General features: G+C 40.6%; 1 protein-coding gene across 2 annotated transcripts in view; it reads right to left on the bottom strand.

Annotated features, from left to right (window-relative positions):
• Positions 1-385: 385 nt before the first annotated feature.
• Positions 386-26071, bottom strand: part of KATNIP (katanin interacting protein) — a 128796-nt gene continuing 103110 nt past the window's right edge. For both annotated transcript variants that reach the window (XM_069983654.1, XM_069983655.1), the window contains exons 24-28: positions 10600-10739; positions 10054-10155; positions 8521-8681; positions 3746-3831; positions 386-555 (exon numbers count right to left, since the gene is read on the bottom strand). In XM_069983654.1, the coding sequence (XP_069839755.1) occupies positions 497-555; positions 3746-3831; positions 8521-8681; positions 10054-10155; positions 10600-10739 (548 nt within the window). In that variant the 3' untranslated portion in view covers positions 386-496. The remainder of the gene's footprint in view (positions 556-3745; positions 3832-8520; positions 8682-10053; positions 10156-10599; positions 10740-26071) is intronic.

Here is a 26071-nt window from a genome sequence, read left to right as displayed (position 1 = left end):
GATTGCATTCTGTGCCTCTGAAATGGTGAAGTCAAATGTAGGATTCTAGACCTTGAAAACATGTTTGTTTTAAAAATATTGCAGACTTAATAATCTTATAGGTTTAGACAATGTGCTTCCTGTAAAGGAATGCTAATGTATTTGGCTATTGTCAAAGGGACAGAAACATTACTTTTGTAAATGTTGACATCTGCTAAATAAGCACTGAGATTATAGGAAGGAGCATCACACTTAAGATGATTTACAGAACTAGGGCACACTTAAAGATTTTATGTGAATTAGTAAAACATAAGGAAGAAGAATAAAGAACCACAGGAAGATGTTTGTCATACAATTCTCAGGCTTGAGCAATGAACCACACGACTATTCCAAAAGCTTCTGTTAGATATTTATTGTTTACACGTAAAAAAATATTTGAGCATAAAATGTATTAAATATTTATACAAATTCTGATAAATAAATAACTATGGCCATTGTTCCCTAACAAGGTTGGTCTTCAGTATCGTCTTTGTCTCCCGCTCTGTCTGTCAGTTATACAGGTTTTTGGACGTAAAGCTGTAAAACAAAAGATGCAGGCAAAGGAAGTTATATTTTTAGAAGTCAACATCCTTATACTGGGACTGTAATGTGAATTAAAAAAAAAAAAAAAAAAAGACAAAAAAACCCCATAGATTACTCTAATGACGGTCATTTAACTGTTTAAATGTTGCTATAAGTAACGACTGCTGGACCTAAAAAGTTTTTACATCCATCACTGGTGGTGCACTGGTCCCATTGGCATCTGTGCCATCGGTTGTCATGGCAGACTGGGGCTTCTGCACCTGTTGTGACCGATCTGCTGATACAGTCTGCTTATGGCAGGTTGTACCAACAGAGTGCCAATAGCATAGATCAATACAAGGCATATGCATTTCATTGATTGCTCATAAAAGGCCCTTATAGGTTCATAAGAAAAGGGTTTTTACAAAGCAAAAATAAATAAAAAAAATAAATCCATCTACAAATAAAAGATAAATCATCCAAGTCTGGTATTTTTTGGAGCCATTTTACTGTATTGTTAATGCAATTTGTTTTCCAATTATAATCACTAAATTTCTGATCAACTTTTCTGACTTCATATAGCAGATAAGCAGAAAAAAAGCTAAAATTTGCGACGTTGGGGGGAGTTATGGTTTCCCTATTGGAAATTAAGTCACTTTGAAACCAGTTCAAAAAGTCTGATATTTGGGGGGAGATTTGCAAGGCATTCCTTGATTGTTACTCTAGAAAGACTGTATCACTGAAGCCCTAGCTTAATAAGAAGTGAGAATGTACGCTTTACTTTCTTTTCATGGCTTCCTCTTATTTCTCCAGGTGTCTCATTCCTCTATTTTTAATCTAATTTCCACTTTAAGCCCTGTCCTTTTCCATCAATTCCCTATTTTATTACTCTTGCTCTGTGTTCTTGTTTGTTAATCTGGTAAATGCTTGAGCTACACAGAACTTATTTAAGCCGCATTCACACTACGTATATTTCAGTCAGTATTGCAACCAAAACCAGGAGTGGATTAAAAACACAGAAAGGATCTGTTCACACAATGTTGAAATTGAGTGGATGGCCGCCATATAACAGTAAATAACTGCCATTATTTCAATATAACAGCCGTTGTTTTAAAATAACAGCAAATATTTGCCATTAAATAGCGGCCATCCACTCAATTTCAACATTGTGTAAACAGATCCTTTCTGTGTTTTTAATCCACTCCTGGTTTTGGTTGCAATACTGACTGAAATATACTGACTGAAATATACTGACTGAAATATACTGACTGAAATATACGTAGTGTGAACGCAGCCTAAGGCTGGGTTCACACTACGTATATTTCAGTCAGTATTGTGGTCCTCATGTTGCAACCAAAACCAGGAGTGGATTAAAAACACAGAAAGGATCTGTCCACACAATGGTGAAATTGAGTGGATGGCCGCCAAATAACAGTAAATAACTTCCATTATTTCAATATAACAGCCGTTGTTTTAAAATAACAGCAAATATTTGCCATTAAATGACGTCCATCCACTCAATTTCAACATTGTGTGAACAGATCCTTTCTGTATTTTTAATCCACTCCTGGTTTTGGTTGCAATATGAGGACCACAATACTGACTGAAATATACGTAGTGTGAACCCAGCCTAATTAAAGTGAATCTCCACCTTTTTAAAAGATGTTTCGAGCTCCAACATTCTCTTTTTAGAAATCTTTATGAGGGTTGGAACTTTGCCTTGTTCCTACAACGCTCCAAACCTCTAGCTTTCTTTTATATATGATGTAGCTATGGACAAGTCACTGTAGAACACAGTGAATAGCTAGTATGCTCATATGCTTTGTTGTTCTTATGCCAAGGAAACTGAGCAGCAGTATCGGGAAATACTAAAGAAAAACTTATTAATAACTTTGTTATTTTAGATAGATCTGTCGGGCCTTCTAAGTTACCCGAGGGCAGCATTGGATAAAAGCAGAGACTATAGGTCAGGAACGTATAGTTTTCTGCAGCATTCATCATTTTTACATAAGAAGCTTAAAATGTTGTCATAGATCAGTTTCCATCCTCTCCCTTATGGCAGCTATGGGCAGACAGTATTTTAGTGATAAAACACTCCATCACCACCTTTTACTATTCTACCACTCCTAGCAAGATATAGAGCTTTAGACCCTGAATTAGAATCTAGATTTCCTTTGTGAGCACTCACTGGCTAGTACCCACTATAATCCAGCAATCTGTGTGCAGCTGAAGGCCCAAATAGCCCTCTGATAAAACTGCATGTGCCGTGTCGTCTTTAGAATGAAAACTGACCATTCTATCATTTGATTTACTATTTTTATAGAAAAAGCTATCATCGGGACTAATAGAGAGGGCCACAAGTTCTGCTTTTCCCCGCACAGGAAAGTGATTGACAGCTTTGCCTGCATGTGTACGACCCCCCAGGTGGCTGCTATGGACAGACACTTTTATAATTTAACCCCTTTACGTCAGCCATACGAGCCATACGTATATATACATTCCTGCTGCACATACTCTGTGCAGTAGGAAAGTATATAAATGTTCCTGACTTCAGGGGCTTTTGATGAGTGTGGGACCTCTGCAGTGAGAGCGGTCCTGCATACATCAGTGTGTCCAGGGCTGGACATAATAACAGGCAGCTGTGATCCCACAGCTGCCTGTCATTAACCCGTTAAACGCCACGATCTATGGCAATCGCGGCGTTTAAGGTAGTCAGTGACAGGACTGGTGATTTTTAAAAAAATTTCAACCATATGATATTAATAAAAACTAGAGATCATGGCGCCAAAAAATTACACTCCAACCAGCCCTGTAGGTGGAAAAATAAAAGCTTCTAAAAGCTATGGCTCTTAGAAGGCGGGCATGAACATTGCATTATTTTGACCCGAACATCCTAGCACCAATGACCTCGGTCATGAAGGGTTAAGCTTGAGTTCATGTGATTTGGACTTCTATAGAAAAATTATTAAATGAACCTTCATGACAAAGAATCTATTTAGAATAAACATGTAAAAGTTTACAATGCCTGACAAGTATATCTAAAAGGCTGCTGCGGAATAGTACAACAATGTTTTCTGCATTGTTCTTATAGTTGTATAAATACAGTTGTGTAGATTAGCTTAAACAAACAAACAAAAAAAAAAACAACTAAAACTGAATAAAAAATTCTTTAACAACTATGATGTGTACAAATTACAATACAGACCTGGATCTGCATTATGGCTCTTCTTAAAGTTGACAACAACTTTATTATCATTCATCATTCTTACGTCTTGATCTTCTACGTGGTTGCTGTAATATAACAGTGAATAATAATCATGAAGTAGGATTGGGCATGCCTATAAAAGCATTTACGACCCTTACATTTTTTAAGTGGTTAGACTGAGGAGAGGCGACTACCTGCCATTTCCCACCCTATTCCCCCAAAACAAAGCCAGGGTCTTATAGCAGGTATAGACAGGTGTTTCACAGCTTTGCACTTAGAGAATTACAAAAAACTAATGATCAGTTCTAATAACTTTGCAACAGACATTCTGAAACTACTGGTTGTCCCACTGATGATTTGGGTGGGAAAGAGAATGAGGGGGTAGCTAAGGTGGAGTCTCACACAGGCTAAAAATTAAGCTCTTTTAAAATGCTTGTTTTGGCTGCACTTTTGGGTCATGTTCACACAACGTATAACACCGGCTGTTCTGTGACCCAGGCGGGTCACAGAATGGCTGGTGTTACTGAAGGTCATCCCAGCCGGTACTGCAGTACTGGCCAGATGATCTTCATTTCTGATGAATTGGCATACAGGTGCATCCGTGTGTGCCCGCATCCCAATTCCCCGCTGCAAACAATGGAGCGTGCGAATGGAGCCTCCCGCTCCATTGTGTGAACTGACAGGTTCCCTGCGGCCGCAGAAAACTGACATGTCAATTTTTTGCGTCGCCAGTAGCTATCCCGGCCGGCGTGTATACTATGGGGGGACATGTATGAAAAGATGTAAATGCCTTTTTTAGGCGCAGATGGGGCAAATCAAAAAAATATTCGCAAATGGTATTTTTGCATCTTCCCCACCTTCGCCAGTGGGGCGGGAGGAGGTGTTACGGAGGGTGCGGCAGCACGCAGAGGGGCGGGGTCTCTGCATACGCAGCATTTATAATTTTTCTGGTGGAAAAATGATACTGAAACCTATGCGAGCTCTGAGCTGGCGTAGGTTTCAAAACTTTCACACGGACGGGCTCCGTGTGATCAGGGTTTACGTAGAGGCAGTGCGCCTCTTCATAAATCCCCCCTGAGCTCCGGAGACATTTGTTAGCTCAGCGTAAAAAACGTCCCCCTGTGTATACACTCTGGCCGGGATTCAGTTCATTCTTATACATGTGATTTGTATAAATCACAAATTGCAACAACGGCTGTGATTTCTACAACACATACGTTGTGTGAACATGGCCTTATTTTTCAAGTACAATGTTTGCCAATCTTTGCCATAATACCAGAATCAAATGGCTAAAATGTAATCAAAGCAACAGTGATACAATATTCCTCTAAATTAAAATATAAAAAATGCTAAGGTAAGAGAGGCACTGGTCCCCACCCACTGGATGCATACAGCTGATAGCATAACAATATATACAATATATCTTTAATGCAGTTCTTTGCAGTGTTCTGTAAAGGCTTGGTTCTTTGATTCTCAAATCGTAATTTCTGGGTAAAAGTACAGCTCCAAGCTACCAGTCATATAGAGGGACTATGTCTTTTTATGCACTCAATCCCCTTATATCACTCATTCAATAATCCTTCTTTAAGGATTAGCAAACAGTTCAGCCCGGGGAAATGATTCCAGTGACATGTTGATATGTTTTGTCTTTACTAGATTTTTTATATTATTAGCTGACTGGTATTATATTACCACAGCACCACACATATCGACAGTGCTTTCCATCCCCCTCACGATTATCATCTATATTATACTTGTTACAGGTGTCACATGTTCACCCTGGGATTCTCTAGCTCACTGAGCATCATTATCCTATGACAATGACACCATCATATACTTGATAGATACAATGAATGCTGACAGTCCTTCTCTAGTGACATAAGCTAAAATCTCCATCTCTAATTCTGCCTGTCTACTATTTCCCAATAACTATGCAACCAACTAGGGGAAATCAGTTGTGTCCTGTAACAACAGTGATATGCCCCACTATAAAAAATGGTAATGGAAGAACCAATGACATAGATACAATTGACAGTACATAATAAAAAAGGACAGGTAAATAAGCTGACTGATTCTTCCCTCATCCAGTGTATCACTGTCTTAGATCAGGGAGCGATTGAACATGTGGAAGCTTTTAATGCAGACTCTGGGAAAAAGACAATTGAGCAACAAATTGTGAAGGCTTCTCAAATAAAATACTACTTTTTCTGCCAGCAATCTTCCATGTTTCTATGTAACCCATCTGTCTAAACACCCTGACCCCAACTGAACAAAACTGCGGGAGCTGCATCCTACTTCTTCCAAGCATCACTTCTTTCACTCACAAGGGACAATAAATTGTCTTCCTTCCCAAACCTTACAGTCTATGCCACAAAATCCCGTCGTGCTCAGTGTGCTGCTTTGAGCTATTGAGAGTGCGCATGCTCCTCCACTGCCGCCGCTCTCCGCTCAAAGAAATTACATGTCACATCTTTGAGCGGAGAGCGGCGGCTGCGGAGGAACGCGTCCCCTTTCATACACTCAAAGCAGGACACTGAGCACAGCGGGATTTCGCCACGGAATTCAAACGTTCTTGCTCAGTGTGAACAGGGCCTTAAAGGAGCACAGTGACAGTCTGTAATTAGTCTGTTTGCATTATGACTTCTCTACACAGGTGTAAAGGGTAAATTTAACAGTTTTCATACCTTATTTTACATCATACGTCATGGTGCTTATTCAAGTAAAAAGTCATCTTTTATCATCTGCAGATGCCTCGCCCACAGTGCCATGTAGGCCCTGCCCATCCGTGAGGTCATTGGCACACAGGCCCCGTCCCCTCGCCAACCATTGGAACAGGCTGGCATAAAGGTCTAAGACCCTATGTGCCGATGACCTCACAGAAGGGCGGACCCCGCCCATTAAGCACAATGTGCAGATAATAAAAGATCACTTTTCACTTAAACAAGCAACATGACCTATGATGTAAAATAAGGTATGAAAACTGTAAAATTTACCTTTTACACCTGTGTAGAGGAGTCAGAATGCAAAAAAGGGGTGACAGTGTCACTTTAACAAGCAAGCAGGCCTCAACACTAAGGATGACATGACTAGCGTTCAGATTTTTTTCCCCCTCATTTAATGTGATAAACAACTCAAAAATAAAAACATGCTGCAATGAATACTCACAGCAGATGCAACATTTACCTTTGCTGGTTATACATATGTACTATACAATACAAGTAAAAAAGCAGTACAGCCGATTGTAGCTGATGTGAAAGGCGTAGGTTCTCAAAAACACAAAAAGTGGTATGTCATAAACATATCGAGCACACCAAGGAATACAAATAGCAAAAAACACACGACAAAGGACAACAAAAGACAAGTCCCTATAACCAATTAAACACTTAGAAAATCCCCACTATTAGGTACCAAACCAATACACTTGGTCCCTAGAGCCAACAACCAAATTGCTTGTAATAAAACGCAAATAGCCTCCATATGCAAATGTAGAATGAAATAAATGGACAGATTATCATAGTGATAAACATAGGTAAAGTGTTATGTGCAGACTAGTAATATACATATATATCAATGTAAAGGCTCTCAGCCATGGGTTCTCAGCCATACTGATTCCTAATTCCTATCACACTGAAATGATTTTCTAATGCTGTCTACATTTTTCATGAAAGTCTTTGGCTTGGCAGAGAGAGGGGATAGAGTTTCATCACTTCAGTTTCTCTAATGAAATAAACATAAATCACCTGGCTAAACTCCGGCACCCTGAACTGCTGACATAAGTGGGGTAGGGTCAGTTCACACTATGTGTAGTTTTGACACTTTTTTTATTCAAAGAAAAAAATACATTGCCATGAGAAGAAAGTGATTTGACCCACAATCACAACAGAGGTGTGTAATGAAGATATAAAATGTTGCAGCTACGTTTCCACAATGTAATTTAAAGAGGATGTACCACCAGGTACATCCTCTTTAACCTGAACCCAGGGATCGAACGGCGCCGTCACAGGGAAGCCGGTGCTGCGGTCCGTTTTTCAGACCTCGGCCCAGTTCCCGTGCACGGTGACGTTCTATGCACCGGAATCGGCCGGTGCTCAGGCACTGGAGGTAGGCCGGCCCGCTCCCAGTGGGAGGGAATCCCCTCCCCTGTATGACGCGGCTCCCTTAGAATGAACGGAGCCGCGTCATACAGGGGAGGGAATTCCCTCCCACTGGGGGCGGGCCGGACGGCCTCCAGTGCTTGAGCACCGTCCGGTTCCGGTGCATAGAACAGCTCCGTGCACATGAACCGGGCCGCAGTCCGAAAAACGGACTGCGGCACCGACTTCCCCGTGACGTCGCCGTTCAATCCCTGGTGGTACATCCTCTTTAAGAGCATTATAACAAAAAAAAGTTTTAGCACAATTTGTGCAATTGTAGTGAAAAAGCCCCAATATTCTGTGATTTCAGGAAAGTCATGGCAGAAATGCTGAAAAATGTGGCAAAATACAGAACCTGAGGGGAGGTTTATAACTAAAGTGAGAAGCCAGTAAGCATCCAATAGTTGATGTTGTAATCCTGTCGTTCACAGACCCTTAATAGGCAACTTCCTGAAACAAATAAATCCATGGAGTTTTCTGGTAGTCTGACTGCTGGTCACATGACACAGCTAAAGTAATGGCCTTTTACTTTACTTTATGGTGGCAGCTGTGCTGGAATGAAACAGATGGCACTGTGTAGAAGTAGTAAGAGGGCATATATGGGCAAATAACAACCCTGCAGTGCTTCTCCTGCCAACTTACCTCAAGACTGTTCTTCTTTCTGCATCTGATATTTTTCGGTCATTTGCAAAGAGGATGGTGTGATATGGTACTACAGGATCACATGTTGGCAATATCCCATGAGAAATGTGGCTGACTTGGTTTAAAATCCCATTGTACACAAGGAGGTCATCCACAAGGAGCTGGCAAAAGATTCAGTAATAACAGTAAGATGGGACAGGATTCTCACCAAACCATTAATAGATTTACAGCAAACAATTATGGATAATGAAATGATACATGGTTGTAAAGCAATAATTGTGAAAATGAAGAAAGAAATGGAAAATATTATAAACTTGTCTCAGGACAATATATCATTTTAAACGTCATAAGCGCTGCTGGAAAATGTGCTTCCTAGGAAGCAGAAAGAACCTGTCTGCCATCAATTCTGTACATAAAACATATGTCAATTACTGAATAAATAGAGTCGCATTCACTTCAGACAAACACTAAACAAGATTATTACCTAATCAAATAGGATAATAAAGAAGAAATACATTTTCAATGAAAGAGAATTAGATTTTTAAGACAGTACTACAATGATATACCGTCAGTAGCGTATTGCCTGTCTTGCAGAATGACACGCAGATCATCAATGTGCCAAAACCTGGTAAGTGAGTCACTGACTGATAATCCAGCTCTGTATTGTCACTGTAGTGTGGATTCTCTGCCTATTGTCCAAGGAGGGCACCGCGGCGGTTCAGGGCGCGGCCGCCGCGCAGCCCCACTTTGAACACATGGAGGCAGTCCTGGACGTACGGGTATGTCCAGGGTCACCTAAGGGTTAATAGATTTACTGAAGCTAGCTTCCTATGTAACAGAGTCAGTCATCCTGACTTGCCCCATTTTTTGGCCTGTTTTATACTGACCAATCTCCTGGTGACTTCTAATCCTTACTACACTACTGCTCCAACAGCCTTGCTGCAACCATTCTGTGACTATTCTGAAAACTTCAAATCTCAGATCATCTAGCAGCAAAGTCAATACCTTCCTGCAAAGGTGGAGGACCAGGTAATCCTCTAGATTCCACACCTGAGTTTAAACAAAGGCAGATTAAAGTTTAGCGAATCTACATCTCCAGTACAAGACCATAACACTTTTATTCCACAGTTTGACAGAAATCAATATTTGAGATTGATACCTCTTGGTCATAAGACATCACATATTGCAATAAATCTTGTTAAGCCAGAAGCAGAACTATAAGTCAACTAGCCTGAAATCCTATTCTCTGAATCTATAAAGAACTGATTAAAGGTTAACAAAGTGGCTTCCTTAAAAATACAAAAAAAAAAGGACAAAACTAAACAATTATGCGTAAGGTCTTATAAAAGGTTTTCGATTCCCATTTACACAATGCATTGTTTAATAATACAAGGTATCACCAGATTCTAAACATTAAAATTAATATTACTATTTTTTTATATACTTTATTATACTGACACAATTTTAGCTAAATCGCTGATTAAAGAGAATTTCACTTCAATTACCAGAAAATAATTAATGTTTTATACTTACACCAAACTCTTTTACACCTCTTAGCGGTGTTTTTGCATAGTTCCATAGTTTGATCATAGACACTTTGGTTGGCTGATCAAAAACAACATAGATTCGATTAACCTAATGAAAAAAAAGACAGTTTCAATTAAAAAGATAAAAGCTTTTACATACTGCCGTCGTCCTAATTGAAGCTACTGTGTACTCTGCTACACAAGAGCTCAGCTAATGCTTTACCAAGCGAAAAGACAAAAATTTCTAAAAATCATCCTACAACTGATGTCAAATATCTATCTATCTATCTACCATTAATCTTTAGTGCTGGCTATATTAACTGCATGTCCCCCTTTAAGTGAGGGTTAGATACTACGGAAATACAAAAAGGATATAATGCAATTTTCCTTATCAGGTCATTGGTTTATAAAAAAGAAAAACAGCAGCTAATGCATTTAAAATGTGACCACTGTGACCCCTACAGCCAATCAGTGACCACCGACCATTCTGTAACAGTTAAAGCTCTACGCTGCTGTACTGGATCTAAACGCAATGCTTTCATACATCACTTACCAAGCCAGGGAGAACTGGGGAGAGCCATGCATGTCTACCATCACTGGTGTCATTCACATTATCTATGAGCTTGTCTGGTGTTCTTACATCTCCGGACACATCTTCTAAAACATTGATACTTTCTGGAAAAGCAGCAATATCTGATAGAGAGTTAACAAAATCCTAACAGCAGACTTTGTGGAAGTGTATATGAAAAGAAAAAAAAAACTTGGTCTCAGCATTTTCGGCAGATTTGTAAATATTTATAACTTAGTGTTCCTTACAGAGAAGCAAATTAACCTTTCCGCCATCTTGCTCTTGCTCACAAGGACAGGCCCCCTAACATGCACTAGTAAAAATGAACTAGAGCACTAAATTCCATCAGTCTCATCCGAGATCTAAAACCAAAAGCCGGCCATAAGGATGACATGGGTGTCGGCAAAGAGAGTTTGGAACTGATGTTCTAAAAGAGGAAGGCCTTTGACGACACCTGTCACTCAAAAATAGCACTGTTCCAACATTCTTTTCCTGGATCTGTGTAAGTGTACCTTTTAGACTATGTGCACACTTTGTTTCTTTTCTTAATTATTATTTTTTTTTACTTTTTTTGACCATAGATTTGTGTGTGCACACACACACTGCCATTTTACTTATTAAGTGCAAGGTAATTTGTCCATTTACAGGCAAACAGCTATGGTCAGTACAGTGCAGGGCCGGCGTCAGCACCTGGCATACTCGGGCAAGTGCCGGGGCCCACGGCTGCCCAAGGGGCCCCCGACACTTGCCCAAGCAGTGAGACAGTCGCCCGCCGCATCACCGACCCCCGGGGGAGCAGGTGCTGTCAACCCCATGTCCGGGGGAGGGCTGGAGGGGCTGGGGAAGGACCTGCAGTGTTTGCTGCACTGGGGAAGGACCTGTGGTGACGTCATAAGGGGGCGGGGCTGAGAACGGGAGAGGCTGCATATGGATGAAGGACCTGTGATCATTGTCATGTGACATGAGGAGGCGGGGCTCACTAATACCTTCCCTCTGTATGCTGTGAGTTTTAGTCCTTCTCTTATATCTCCTCCTGTGATGTCCTCTGATCTCCCATAATAACAGGCTGTCCATGCTGGGAGTTGTAGTCCTATTATATCTACTCCTGTAATGTCCTCTGATCTCCCATAATAACAGGCTGTCCATGCTGGGAGTTGTAGTCCTATTATATCTACTCCTGTAATGTCCTCTGATCTCCCATAATAACAGGCTGTCCATGCTGGGAGTTGTAGTCCTATTATATCTCCTCCTGTAATGGCTTCTGATCTCCCATAATAACAGGCTGTCCATGCTGGGAGTTGTAGTCCTCTTACATCTCCTTCTGTAATGTCCTTTGATCTCCCATAATAACAGGCTGGACAAGCTGGGAGTTGTAGTCCTATTATATCTCCTCCTGTAATGTCCTCTGATATCCCATAATAACAGGCTGGACATGCTGGGAGTTGTAGTTCCCCCTGGTATACCTCATGTAATGTCTCTTATTGTAACTCCATTCTAGCCTGCTCTATGGTGAAGAAGCTAGAATACAGACTCCAGGGAAACAACCTCCTTCTAGCACCTCCATTCTAGCATGGATGCGCTCTCACCAACAGGCGCAGAGCGATGACGTCATCACACCAGCTGGTGGATCCACAAGGTGCAAACAAGGGAGAAGAGGACCCGTCCCCCGCCCGGATTAGTGAGTATGATTTTCTTTTTTTATTTTCTTGTGCTGAGGCAGAGCAGGGGGCATTTCTATGGGGCAGAGCAGGGGGCATTTCTATGGGGCAGAGCAGAGAGCATTTCTTTGGGGCAGAGCAGGGGGCATTACTATGGGGCAGAGCAGGCGGCATTTCTATGGGGCAGAGCAGGGGGCATTACTATGGGGACAGAGCAGGGGGCATTACTATGGGGACAGAGGGCATTATTACTATATGGGGGGCACAGCACGGGACCCACAAACCTCCTTACTTTACTGCACATGACACCAAACAGTGGAGTTACTACTGTATGGGAGTCTATGGGTGGGAAAAAGGGAAGGAAGTTGCTGGAAATGTGCGGAGCCTAACGTTTGTCTGACAGGTCCCGAAGAGATGAATTGTAGCTGGAAGAATCATGGAGGTCTGGGCCAGATGGAGAGGAAACGGAGAGCGATCGGCTCAGATCAAAGAAGAAGACACCTGTGAGTTACTGAATTACGTTTTTTTTCGGTATTTTGTCAAACTTTATTTGGTAGGTGTGCCCCGAGTATGTGCTATACAAAGGGGCCCACTGAGGCTCTCTCGCCCAAGGGCCCACAAAAACCTGGAGCCGGCCCTGGTACAGTGGTACCTCTATTCTCGAATTAAAGGTTATATTGTCACCCCTCTATCGATGTGTGCAGTTCTCAGCACCATTTAACAGTTCAGGGGGACAGGAGGAGTCAGGATGCCAGAAAGATGAAGGGGCAGACAAGCTGCATGTGAAAATGCACAATGCTGTTGATGGGTGAGCTTGCGGTATGTTTGGGTTCAGCAACGTTCGTCCAAATTAGAACGTTTGGCACGTTTGCTCCACTAGTTTGAGAAAACAGCATGCTCAGATATCAAGTAAAGTTCAAGTTTTGAACGTAACTTCTGGGCAAATCTTAGTTTAAATACCGAAAAATTGGAACTCAGAATCATTCAAACATGGAAGTATCACTGTATTTCCAGCCTTTAGAATTGGCCTTTTTTCCATACAAAAATGGTGGGGGGAAAATTATAATCTTTTCTCGAGGTGCCCTCACATAGACCAATGCGGCGCAAGGCTTTTTTTTATTTTATTTATTTATTTAGGGGTTTTTGACTTTAAGTGTGAATGTATTGTTTTAACTTTTGGTATCATTTCAGTAAAAGGGAGCATGAATGGGGAGAAAAAGATAAATAACATATGGAAGAACTGGTGTATATCTTATTAATTAGTCTAGATTTTTCCTTTTTTTTTCTCCTCTTTTCCTCTTCTTCTTGCTTTGGGTTAGGGGATGGAAGAGAGGGAGGGGCTGGAAGATTGGGGATGGTTGGGGAAGGAATACTGTTTACATTGTCTAGTTTACCCATATATATATATATATATATATATATATATGTTCTTTTATGAAGGCTATGTATGATTTGATTTATGCGTAATGAAACTGTATTTGGATTTTTATGTGAAAAAAATAATAAAGAATTAAAAAAAAAAAAACCTTTTGGCATTTTTTGGGTCGGAATTTTTACCCGAACATGGACTTCACTGCTGGAGTTTGTGTTAGGGTCTAAATGCCCACCTGAATGCACCCGCTCCAGAATGGAAGGGGTTAAGCGACCCCTTCCTTGCTGAAGCACATGCCACACAGAGTTTTCTGTGTGTCGGGATGCTGGAAGGGAGCAGAACACCAGTCTGGTCCCCAGGGGGTTAAATGAACCGTCTGTGGGCCAGACTGTGCTTCAATGGGGGGGGGGGGGGGGGGGCACAGTGGGGGCTGGTTAACTTACCTCCAGTCTTCTTGCAATCAATGGATGAGCAGGCACACTGCTTATGCAGCAACTTGGCTGAGATGACACTTGTGCAGTGTCATTTCAGCCAATCAGCAGCTCCAGCTATGTCCCAGCTGCAGCCACCGATTGGCTGATATAATATTTAAAGGGACAGAGCTCAGAACACTTCTAGCTCAGTGTGCCAGGCTGTGGTGAAGAATATAGACCTCAGTGGTGAGTATAAACACCCTCCTTCTCCCTAAAACTGCACCCATCCCAGCAAGGAAGGGGGGCACTTAACCCCTTCCTTACTTAGATGGGTACAGTGTAAGATCATCCTGGCCCCCAGGGGGTTAAGTGTGGGTGGCAAGTATCCTTACTTAACCCCTTGAGTGCCAGACTGTAAGGAGCATATGGTAAAATGCTGCACACTGTAAGGTGCAGAACACCTGTCAAAATGATGGGCGTTTCTGCCTTTTTTGTGATTTTTTACATATTTGTATCCAGAGGATTGCTTCGGACTCGGTGGACTTTGTCAATGACCAGCATTGTGATTTTTTATTTAATTTAATCACTAGAGACAGGTGTGCGGGTGTTTTCTTTTTTTATAAAATACTTCTCTCAATTGTGTTGTGTGTTTATTTTTTTTCTCTTCTTTCTTTCAGGCTTAGTAGTGGAAGCTGTCTGATAGACGCCATCCATTACCAAGTCAGGGCCCAGTGTTAGCCGGTAAAAAATGGCTAACAATAACCCCCCTATTATTACCCCAGTACCCACCACACCAGGGATACTGGTAAGAGCTGGGTACCAGTAGTCCGGAAGCATCAAAATTGTCGCTCCTGGACTGGGCGGTAGCAGGCTGGTATTATTAGGCCAGGGAGGGCCAAAATAAATGACCGTCAGTAGCAGATTATAATAGGTCCATTTTGGGCTGTAGCCCGGGGCCCTGAGCTCCTGGGGGGACCATGGCCACCCAAAAAGGCTTTTACTTTCAGTAGAGTATTGTCTCCTGACTAAAGTTCTGCCATGATTTTCAAAAAACTTAGGCTGTTTTAACGCAATTTTGCACAAATCAGGGCTTATTTGGTGATGTCACGACCCGACTCCCAGAGCTGTGCGGGCTGTGGCTGCTGGAGAGGATGATGGTAGAGGGATGTTCAGTGTCCTCCAGTGCCCTGTGTCCCTCAGTGTCCCCCTGCCATCATTCTCTCCAGCAGCCACAGCCGCAGAGCTCTGGGAGTCTGGTCGTGACATCGACATTTTATCCAGGAAGTGAAGTCTTGATGCAGTAGGAAGTGCAGGGAAAAAAGCACTTTATGTGCATTTCCCATAATAAGTGTATATTGGTAATTTGTATAACTTTTGGGGGGCAATACAATACTTTAATAAAGTTATCCAGGAAGTGAAGCCTTGATGCAGTAGTGAGTGCAGGGAAAGAGTACTTTATGTACATTACCCATAATAAGTGTATATGGTGATTTGTATAACTTTTGGGGCAATACAATACTTTAATAAAAATTTTCGCCTGACTTCTCCTTTAAGGTTTTTGTCTGGATAGTCAATATGTAATACATAAAATTATTACCCTCAAAAAAGATGCAGTACAAAACACAGGACATAATACAATGTACAATGAACTATATACCATACACTAACTGTTATAATCATTTTAACCGAAACAAAAGATACTGCAACAAACAATACTGTTCAGCTAGAAAATTGCTTCCAAAATGTATCTCCAATGACTCAATTGTAGTTTCACTGAATATAACATAGTAGCGAATGAGAGCCAAGGTCATTGTAACTATATAATAAGTGGTGAGTGGTAGTAGGTGTGTGGGAACATCATTTGTACTGAATATATAAACACAATAGAGACTCTTTAGAAAGGGTCAGTGCCGTTATGTAAAAGAGCTTTTCACAAGCCATCCGCAGAAAGCTGCCAATATAGCCATTTACTGAAGGTGGCTGCTACAAGCTGCGATCTTCATCATACAACTTACTGTGAGTTGTTTAAATAGTTAAAATGACACAATACTACCTTAGCCCTGCCTTTCTTCTTTAAGGTGATGGGTCAAAATCCTTGGAATTGTTGTAAAATGACCATCAGTCACACATGTGTTTTGCCATCTCAATCCCTTGTTTTCTTAACAATAGGGTAACATGCAAAGGGAAAAACTAGTTTACAAATAGTATACGCCCCGGCTGTGATTCCATCCAGCTGCACAAAAAACTGAAATTCATTGACTAGCGGCCGCACAGAACCGGTCAGTTCACACAATTTTCCGGCGTATAAGAAGACCTCCAACTTTTCCAGATTTATAAATTATATATACATATATATATATATATATATATATATACACACACACTCACCGGCCACTTTATTAGGTACACCTGTCCAACTGCACGTTACCACTTAATTTCTAATCAGCCAATCACATGGCGGCAACTCAGTGCATTTAGGCATGTAGACATGGTCAAGACAATCTCCTGCAGTTCAAACCGAGCATCAGTACGGGGAAGAAAGGTGATTTGAGTGCCTTTGAACGTGGCATGGTTGTTGGTGCCAGAAGGGCTGGTCTGAGTATTTCAGAAACTGCTGATCTATTGGGATTTTCACGCACAACCATCTCTAGGGTTTACAGAGAATGGTCCGAAAAAGAAAAAACATCCAGTGAGCGGCAGTTCTGTGGGCGGAAATGCCTTGTTGATGCCAGAGGTCAGAGGAGAATGGGCAGACTGGTTCGAGCTGATAGAAAGGCAACAGTGACTCAAATAGCCAACCGTTACAACCAAGGTAGGCAGAAGAGCATCTCTGAACGCACAGTACGTCCAACTTTGAGGCGGATGGGCTACAGCAGCTGAAGACCACCCGTTACTAGCATGGTGTACCTAATAAATATATAGACTGTTTGAAAAAGAACAGGTTTCTATCACACTGGCACTGCATCTCAGGGGGTATGAGGCTTATGGAAACAAATCAATACAGAGTATGAACTATATACAATAACATACAATTGCAGTACTTTATGTTTGTACAGTTAAGTAAAGCAAAATGTGGCTTTACATAGAGAAAAAAATAATAATAAACTTACATAGAGTAAGTGAGCAGATTCATAAAACTGACTTGATATAAGTCTGCATGCCAGCTCTATTCATTTCCCATGACCCTTATGATGTCCGGTATTGGATAAGTCTCAGGGTGCAGCTGGGACGGCAGATCACAGCCTGAGGTCACATCTGTTATTGGCCGGTATGATAAGTGCTCTCCAAATAAAATGTCATGGCTGACTTTCAGTATGCACTTTATAGATTTTTATATCCCCCTGGAAATCCTCTTTAAAATTGTAAGAGAATTAATCCCACATTATGCTCAAAACCAGCTTGTCTGAATATAACATTCAGCGCTGTTCCAATCAATTTACTGTGTATTAGCCATTTTGTAGAAGCATTTTTTGTTCCCAGCTGTAACCATTGCAATAGAGATTACATTCTATGATTGGTAGATGACCCCATAACCTGATGTTTCATTGCTCAATGTGAGAAAAGCAGCATGAGGTTCTTCACATATGGCCACTTTCTCAGCAAAAGCCACTGGATTATCCTTGCACAAGTCTAGCTTAGCGTACAAACAATATTCCAGCAAGAATCGGATGGCCTGATCTCATAATATATGACAACTACTATAATTAATACAGGACAGCATGAATTCCCTCAAAATGCAGTGAAATGCAGCTTTATTAAAAGGAATGTGTCAACAGAAAATGGTCTATTTTATAATCAAGTTTGTATGGTAAACATCTCCTCTTATTTTATTTTTTATTTTTTTTCAATTTACGGTCTATCTTATGAAATAAAATCTTGCAATTTTCATTGTGGCCCCTCCCTGCACACTAACCTCTGCACAGGTCACAGATCACGCCTAGAAAACTCTCCCATTCTAATGAATAGGGTTCGCTCTAATCTACAGTACTTATGCTGTAAAGCAAACTTCTAAATGCTGTTAGAAATGTAAAAGTAAGATGGCTGCCCCCATAATAATTTACGAAAAATAAATAAAAAATGTCAGAACAAGGCAGAAAATAGAACAAGAAATAATAGTTCCTCTGTATGGGACACTTATGTAGCCACAATCTGTGGTCTGCCCAATTCAGTAGCCAGGTAGACAATGTCAGGTATAGTGCTGAAGATCAGTGGTATTTCCAAAGATCTGGGTGAAGCATCCGTGCTGCTATAGTGTCATAGAAATCAATCAGCACAGATAGATGTAAATAGACTATTTATTGGGAGTTTCAATGCCAACGTGTTTCAGGGTTCTTAGACCCCTTTACCAAGTACAAGAGAAACATGGATGTCTCTTGCACTTGATAAAGGGGTTTAAAGTGACACTGTCACCCCTCTTTTTGCATTATGACATTTCTACTCAAGTGTAAAGGGTAAATTTAGCAGTTTTCATACCTTAATTTATATCATACATCATGGTACTTGGTCCAGCAAAAAGTGATCTTTTAACACCTGCGGATTGTGCTACCTGGACGGGGCTTCATGGGCGAAGCGCCACTTAGCCTGCCCACATCACCACCACAGGCCCTGACCGGTGACGTCATCTGCGCATAGGTCCCGCTCCCTCGATGGTCATTGGAACAGGCCAGCCTAAAGGTCTATGCCCCAACCCCTCATACCAATGGCCGCTGAGGAGGCATGGCATATGTGCCAATGACGTCACGGGGGTGGGGCGTACGGTGGTGATGTGGCCGGGGGTAAGTGGCGCTTCGCCCGTGAAGCCCCGTCCAGGTAGCACAGTCTGCAGGTGATAAAAGATGACTTTTTACTGAAACAAGCACCATGACGTATGATATAAAATAAGGTATGAAAATTGCAAAATTTACCCTTTACACCTGTGCAGAGAAGTCATAATGCAAAAAAGGGTTGACAGTGTGACTTTAAGAACCCTAAAACACATTGTCATCAAAACTTCCAAATATGTGCCAGGGTTCACCGAAATTTAGCAAAATTTACACCAATTCAATGAAAAATATAGAATGATAAAGGTGCCCCATTGTGGTTTGGAAAGGGTGTTAGTGGAACTTTAATTCTAAAGAACAATACTCAAAATCTGCACATCTGAACATAACCTTAAATAAAAAAGACCATACCAGTAAATATAGTTTTTTGTGATGTTATCTTTTTTGTCTGGTCCTTAGAATTTTATTCAACCATATCTATACAGCCAATATTCAACAGAATCCTGCCAACCCTGCCTAGTTATCTAGCGTATGTCAAGTTTTTGTTGAATTAAATATAACTAAAGAAATGGTTGAATAGATGTATTTAAGTTCTCAAAAGTATAAAATGCAAGCCCTTATATTTACAGACTATTTTTCTGTAAGTGGAGATTCTGAAGAGAGAAAGGAGAAATATAAGTAATTCATTACAGGAGCTAGAAATAGGCATCTGCACTGGGACTTTTAAGACACACTAGAACGGCTAGTATAAATGTATTGAAACCTAAAGATTTTCACTACCACAATGGCCTACATATATTATAATATATATATATATATATATATATATATATATATATATATATATGTATACACAGTATATATATATACACACACACACACACATTATATGATTGTGAAACTCACAAAAAATGAATTGAAACTGAAATTGAAACTTCATCAATTGATGCAATTAGATGTTTATCTGTCAAATATATGTTAACCCTTAGAAGACCGGGCTAATTTCAAGTTTTCGTTTTTTAAAAGGCCATAGCACTTGCATTTTTTCACCTAGAAACCCACATAAGCCCTTATTTTTTGCGCCACTAATTTTACTTTGCAATGACAGGCTGATTTTTTTTATGAAAGTACACTGCGAAACCAGATAAAAATTCAAAAAGTGTGGTGAAATTGAAAAAAAAAACAAAAACACACATTTATTTTTTTTTTTTTTTTGTTTTTACACCGTTCACCCTGGGGTAAAACTGACTTGTTATATATGTTCCTTAAGTCGTTATGATTACAACGATATGTAACATGAATAACTTTCATTGTATCTGATGGCCTGTAAAAAATTCAAACCATTGTTAACAAATATATGTTCCTAAAAATCGCTCTATTCCCAGGCTTATAGCGCTTTTATCCTTTGGTCTATGGGGCTGTGTCAGGTGTCATTTTTTGCACCATGATGCGTTCTTGCTACCGGTACCTTGATTGCGCATATGCGACTTTTTGATTGCTTTTTATTACAATTTTTCTGGATTTAATGCGACCAAAAATGCACAATTTTGCACTTTGGGATTTTTTTGCACTTACGCCATTTACCGTACGAGATCGGGAATGTGATTAATTAATAGTTTGGGCGATTACGCACACGGCGATACCAAACATGTTTATTTATTTATATTTATAACATGGGGAAAGGGGGGTGATTCAAACTTTCATTAGGGGAGGGGGCTTTTTATTAATAACAATACTTTTATTTGTACTTTTATGGTATAAACCCACACACCGTATATGCAGCAGATACGCAACAAATACGCAGCAGATTTGATGGTACAGATTTCATGCTGTGTTCAGTTATTTAGATCTAATCTGCTGCGATTTTGCTGCGAGTTTGCTGCGTATCGCAGCAGTAAATACGCTGCATATACGGTGTGTGGGTTTATACCCTTACACTTCTAATAGAAGCCCCCCTGGGGGACTTCTAGTATAAGTGCACTGAGCTCTCATACAGATCTAGGCTATGTTCACACTACGTATAGAGACCGGCCGTTCCGTGACCCCGCCGGGTCACGGAACGGCCGGTCTCTGCCCGGATCATCCCGGCCGGTATGATCTTTCGGCCGCAGGGTTCTGATGCGGGCGCATCAGCACGCGCCCGCATCAGAACCTCCCATAGCACACAGTGAAGTAAGCGGCCGGAGTCGCTCGCTTCACTGTGTGAACTGACAGGTCTTTCACTGAATTCCGACCGCAGAAAACTGACATGTCAGTTGTTTGCGGCGGCGTATGGGATCCCGGCCGGAGCGTGCACGATGTGTGTACGCTCCGGCCGGGATCCCATAGCTTAATAGGCTGTGTTCCGCTGCACTAAAACTACGGCCGTAGTTTTACGTAGTGTGAACATAGCCCTATGCTGCATAGATATGCAGAATAGATCGATGAGATAGGCACATCGATTGCTGGGGCTGCTGAAGTTGGATAAAGCTCTAAGGTTGTCTGGAAAACATGGATACAGCCAATGACTATATCCATGATTTCCACATAGCCTTAGGGCTTTATCCAACTTTAGCAGCCACCGCTAATCAAATGCCGAAAGTTTGGGTTCGGATGGATTCGAGCATGCTCGAGGTTTGCTCATCTCTAGTCGCCAGCAGAGAGCAAAGGATTACACAGTAGGAACTGTGTGAAAGCCAGTATTCAGAGGTCAGAGAGGTCAGTGCTGACTTCAAAGGAGATAGCCTGTTGATGTAGCTGTAAGTTAACTCTTTGTTGTCCTCTTTTGGTGCCTCATCTCCCTCAACCCCTCTCCATAGAAAACCATAAAGACAGGGATGAGAGCTTCAAACTGCTTTTTCATTATAAAAATGCCTTTTTCAGCTAATAAACTCATGTACAAAGTTTCTTAAATTGTCTGTACTAATGATTTCTGCAAAAAAAAAAATTAAAACGACAGAGACACTTTAAATCATCCCCCACTTTATTTTATACATGTCATTACTTTATTTGTCTCCTTCCCTGATTATTGAGCTGCTGCTTTCTGCTGAAGACACAAAAGTCTGTCTCTGCTCTCAACCCTCATGTAAACAGCTCTTTGTTTATTCTCTGTGTACAGCATTAAGGCCCCGTTCCCACTGAGGAAAGGTAGCGGAACATGTTCATTCTTCAGCGCGGACAGGGCAGGAGCGCGCGCCTGCCATAGACTCCCATTATGAGCAGGAGGCTAACGGCATTCCGCGGCGGACAATTCCGTCGCGGAATTCCGCTACCTTTCCTCAGTGGGAACGGGGCCTAAGAGTGGATCACAGTAAGATTACAAGTACTCTGACCTCAGAGTACACTCCAGGCTTCACACAGTGTATTTACAGTGTATGTTTGCAAGACATTTTTGTGTTTTCAGCAGAACGCAGCAGCTTAAAAATCAGGAAAGGAGAGAGATGAGGGACATGAACTAACTGTTAGTATCAAGGAGGGGGGATGATTTAATATATATTTTACCTAACCGGATAACCCCTTTAAAGTATGTGGGGAAAAAAAAACACAATACAAAACACAAATTATTCCCTTCCTACCCTAATTGTCGCCCATCTCCTGTTGCTTTAGATGATAGTCATCCTCGTCTCCTGTTCCTGTACCATCACTCCTGTTCCATTAGAATACCTGATCATTCCCCTGTTATGATTTGTTAAATTTAAAAAAAAAAAAAAAAAAACTGCTGGTAAACTTCAAAGCCATATAACACCCTAAAAAGTATGGACCTTTAGCAAATAATGCTGACATAGACTAGACATATTGTAAATGTGAATTCTGTGAATATGTCATCTGTGTTTCATGAGTATCTTTGCTATAAGCAGAGAATTTCAAACGTAGAAAAATAAAATTTTTTGAGTTTTTCACAAAAAATGGTGAATGCATTGGCCAAAATTTACTACCAACGTAAAGTACATTTTGTCACAAAAAACATCCACTTAGAATCACTTGAATAAGGTAAAGTTTTAAAGTTATTAGCATATAAAACAAAGCTGGTCAGATTTGAAAAACAGGCCTTGGATCTTAAGGCCAAAGGGGGCAACGGAGTTAAGGGGTTAATAAAGAAGACAAAATCCGCAATAAGTCTGCAGTTGTTGCAAATGAACAACATGTCTGAACAATTTGGTGCAAATTTTCTCCAGGGTTTTGCTGTGAAAAAGCTACAGGTAGAAATTCAGCCATGTTCTAAGGCTGCATTCACTGAAACGCTGCAACATCCATATCACACTGCTTCCAGGTATGTAGCAGACAGCGCCAAACCTAGAGTAGTGGCTGTGCTAGGTATCTGCCGATGAGCTCCCATGTTACCGAAAGGAAGCTGTGTGCTCTAATCTAGCTCTGCCACTCCCCAAAGCATGGAGCCATGTAAAAAAAAAAAAATTCTGGAAAAGTACTTTTAGCAAATATAAAGTTGCAACAAAAATATATAAGAAAGAAATGTTGCCAATTTGTGTTGGATCAGGTGATTTTACTTAAAGATGTTATGTAACTTTTATTATATCTGCTGTACCGTGAAATCATAGAAACATAGTGAAAATGTTGCCAGATAGAGACTTAATCAGGTTTTATCTTATGTTATCTTAAGCTTCTCTGATGCATTTCTCAAGAGTTTAAGAGCAAATCCTCTTTTCAGCGTTTTGTATAAACAGATCACATTCAATTTTCTCACTACAGTCACTTTTAATTCCCAATAGTTGTCCATATGGTTAAGTCTTTGAAGCAGGGCTGCTCTGCGTGGGATTTCAACCTTTAACTAAAGTAAAATTCTGGTCCACAAAAAAAATATTGTGGGATTGTGCTGAGAGAAAATAAATGAAAAACATTTGCAAGAAAAAAAAAACTGTTTAGAATGAACCTCTACTAAACCCCTTAGGGACCAAGCCTATTTGGGCCTTAATGACCAGGCTCATTCTTCAAAATCTGACCTGTCTCACTTTATGCACTTATAGCTCAGTGCTGCTTTAAAGGACAAGTGCCATGAAAAACTTTTTCCCAGTAATTGAAGCGCACTACAAAGTTATATAACTCTATTAGGGGTTGGGACGTCAGATTCCACCATGGGTAAGCGTTAGCTGCACTTTAGTCACAGGTTATGTTTGTCTGCGCGTTAGCAGCCCTGAGGCCATGTGGATACACTACATGTGCGTATACTTATAATGTAACACGCTTACCCAAATTTGTCTATGTGATTATGTGACTTTTTTATTGTGGTATCTGCCTGCCTTTACTGGATCCTTTTTGCACTTTAACCCTTAGGGGACACAGCCAGTTTTGGCGTTTATGACACAGGCAAATTTTTCAAATTTGACATGTGTCACTTTATGCATCAACAACTTTGGAATGCTTTTACCGATCCTTGTGATTCCAAGTGTTTTTTCGTGACATATTCTACTTTATGTTAGTCATAAATTTGAGTCGATACCTTTAGCATTTTTTTGTGAAAAACTCCAAAATTATGGGAAAAAATAAAAAAAATGGCATTTCTCTATATTTGAAAGCCTCTGCTAATACGGAAGCAAGTTATACCCCATAAATTATAAATTAATTCATATATATAACATGTCTAATTTATGTTGGCAGCAATTGCAGAACATGCTTTTACATTTTTAGGATGTTAGAGGCCGTAAACGGTTAGTAGCATTTTTCAAAAATGTTGTGAAAATTTCTAATTCAGGATTTTTTGGTGACCAGTTTAGTTTTGGAGTATATTTTAGAGGCCTTTATACTAGAAACCCTCATAATTCACCCCATTTTGAAATCTTCACCCTTTCTAGTATTCATATTTACATTCATACAGTTTTTTTAACCCTATAGGCACATCAGAGAAATAACTGCAAAGTAAATGTAAAACGTGAAGTTTTCAATTTTCTTTGCTGAGATTTCAGTTCAATCCTATTTTTTTAATACCACACAGCTATAAACAATAAGATGCAATGAACACATTTATTCCCCTGATTCTGCAGTTTTTACAAATACCTCATTTGTGGACGTAAAGTGTTGTGCGGGCGCACAACAGAGCTCAGAAGAGAAGTAGCACCTCTTGGCTTTTGGAGAGTGGCTTTAGCAAAAATGAATAATGGAGGCCATGATGTGTCTACAAAGCCCCCCTAGTGCCTAGATAGTAGAAACCCCCAAAAGTGACCCCATTTTGAAAACTACACCCCTTAAGGAATGTAACAAGGGGTACATTCAGCATATGGACCCCACAGGTTTTTCACAGTTTTTTGCAAAAGTGGGTCGTGAAAATAAAAAATCACATTTTTCACACTTATGAGTTGGTGAACCCCCCCATTTTTCAAATTTAAAACCGCTTGAAGGAGACAAAGCCCCCCAATATTTGTAATGCAATTTCTCATGAATCCAGAAATAACCTATATGTGGACGTAAAGTGTTGTGCGGGCACACAACAGAGCTCAGAAGAGAAGGAGCACTTTTTGCCTTTTGGAGAGTGGATTTAGCAAGAATGAATAATGGAGGCCATGTTGTGTCTACAAAGCCCCCCTAGTGCCTAGATAGTAGAAACCCCCAAAAGTGACCCCATTTTGAAAACTACACCCCTTAAGGAATGTAACAAGGGGTACATTGAGCATATGGACCCCACAGGTTTTTCACAGTTTTTTGCAAAAGTGGGTCGTGAAAATAAAAAATCACATTTTTCACACTTATGAGTTGGTGAACCCCCCCATTTTTCAAATTTAAAACCGCTTGAAGGAGACAAAGCCCCCCAATATTTGTAATGCAATTTCTCATGAATCCAGAAATAACCTATATGTGGACGTAAAGTGTTGTGCGGGCACACAACAGAGCTCAGAAGAGAAGGAGCATTTGGTAATGTATTTTGTATTCATCTAGGGATATAATGAGATTTTTAGTTTTGTTGGGTCCAGCGTAGGTCTAAACGATTGTGCAGACCATATACTTTTTCAAAAGTATGTTGTATTCATCTAGGGGTATAATGAGATTTTTAGTTTTGTTTCAGTTATTTGTTGTGTCCAATTTTAAATAGGGGTAAAAGCTCAGAATGATAAAGTGATGAGTGTGAGGCCACTGGGGGGTTTCAAAGCACTGTGGATTGGTGTGGGCTCGCTGGGGGGTTTCTAATCCAGTGATGTATGAAAGATGCGAAAGCACTCTTTCATGCAGAGTCCAGGTTTAGATGGGCACGTGTCGCATTGGTATATGGTATCCCTGCGAATACCCTTTTTGAAGCAGACGCGGCACCTTTTTTGTGCCTGGCGTTTT

The sequence above is a fragment of the Dendropsophus ebraccatus genome, chromosome 9, assembly GCF_027789765.1.
Source record: "Dendropsophus ebraccatus isolate aDenEbr1 chromosome 9, aDenEbr1.pat, whole genome shotgun sequence".
Lineage (NCBI taxonomy): Eukaryota > Metazoa > Chordata > Amphibia > Anura > Hylidae > Dendropsophus > Dendropsophus ebraccatus.
The sequence above is the reverse complement of the archived record's forward strand: the minus strand, read 5'-3'. Positions and strand labels throughout refer to the sequence as shown.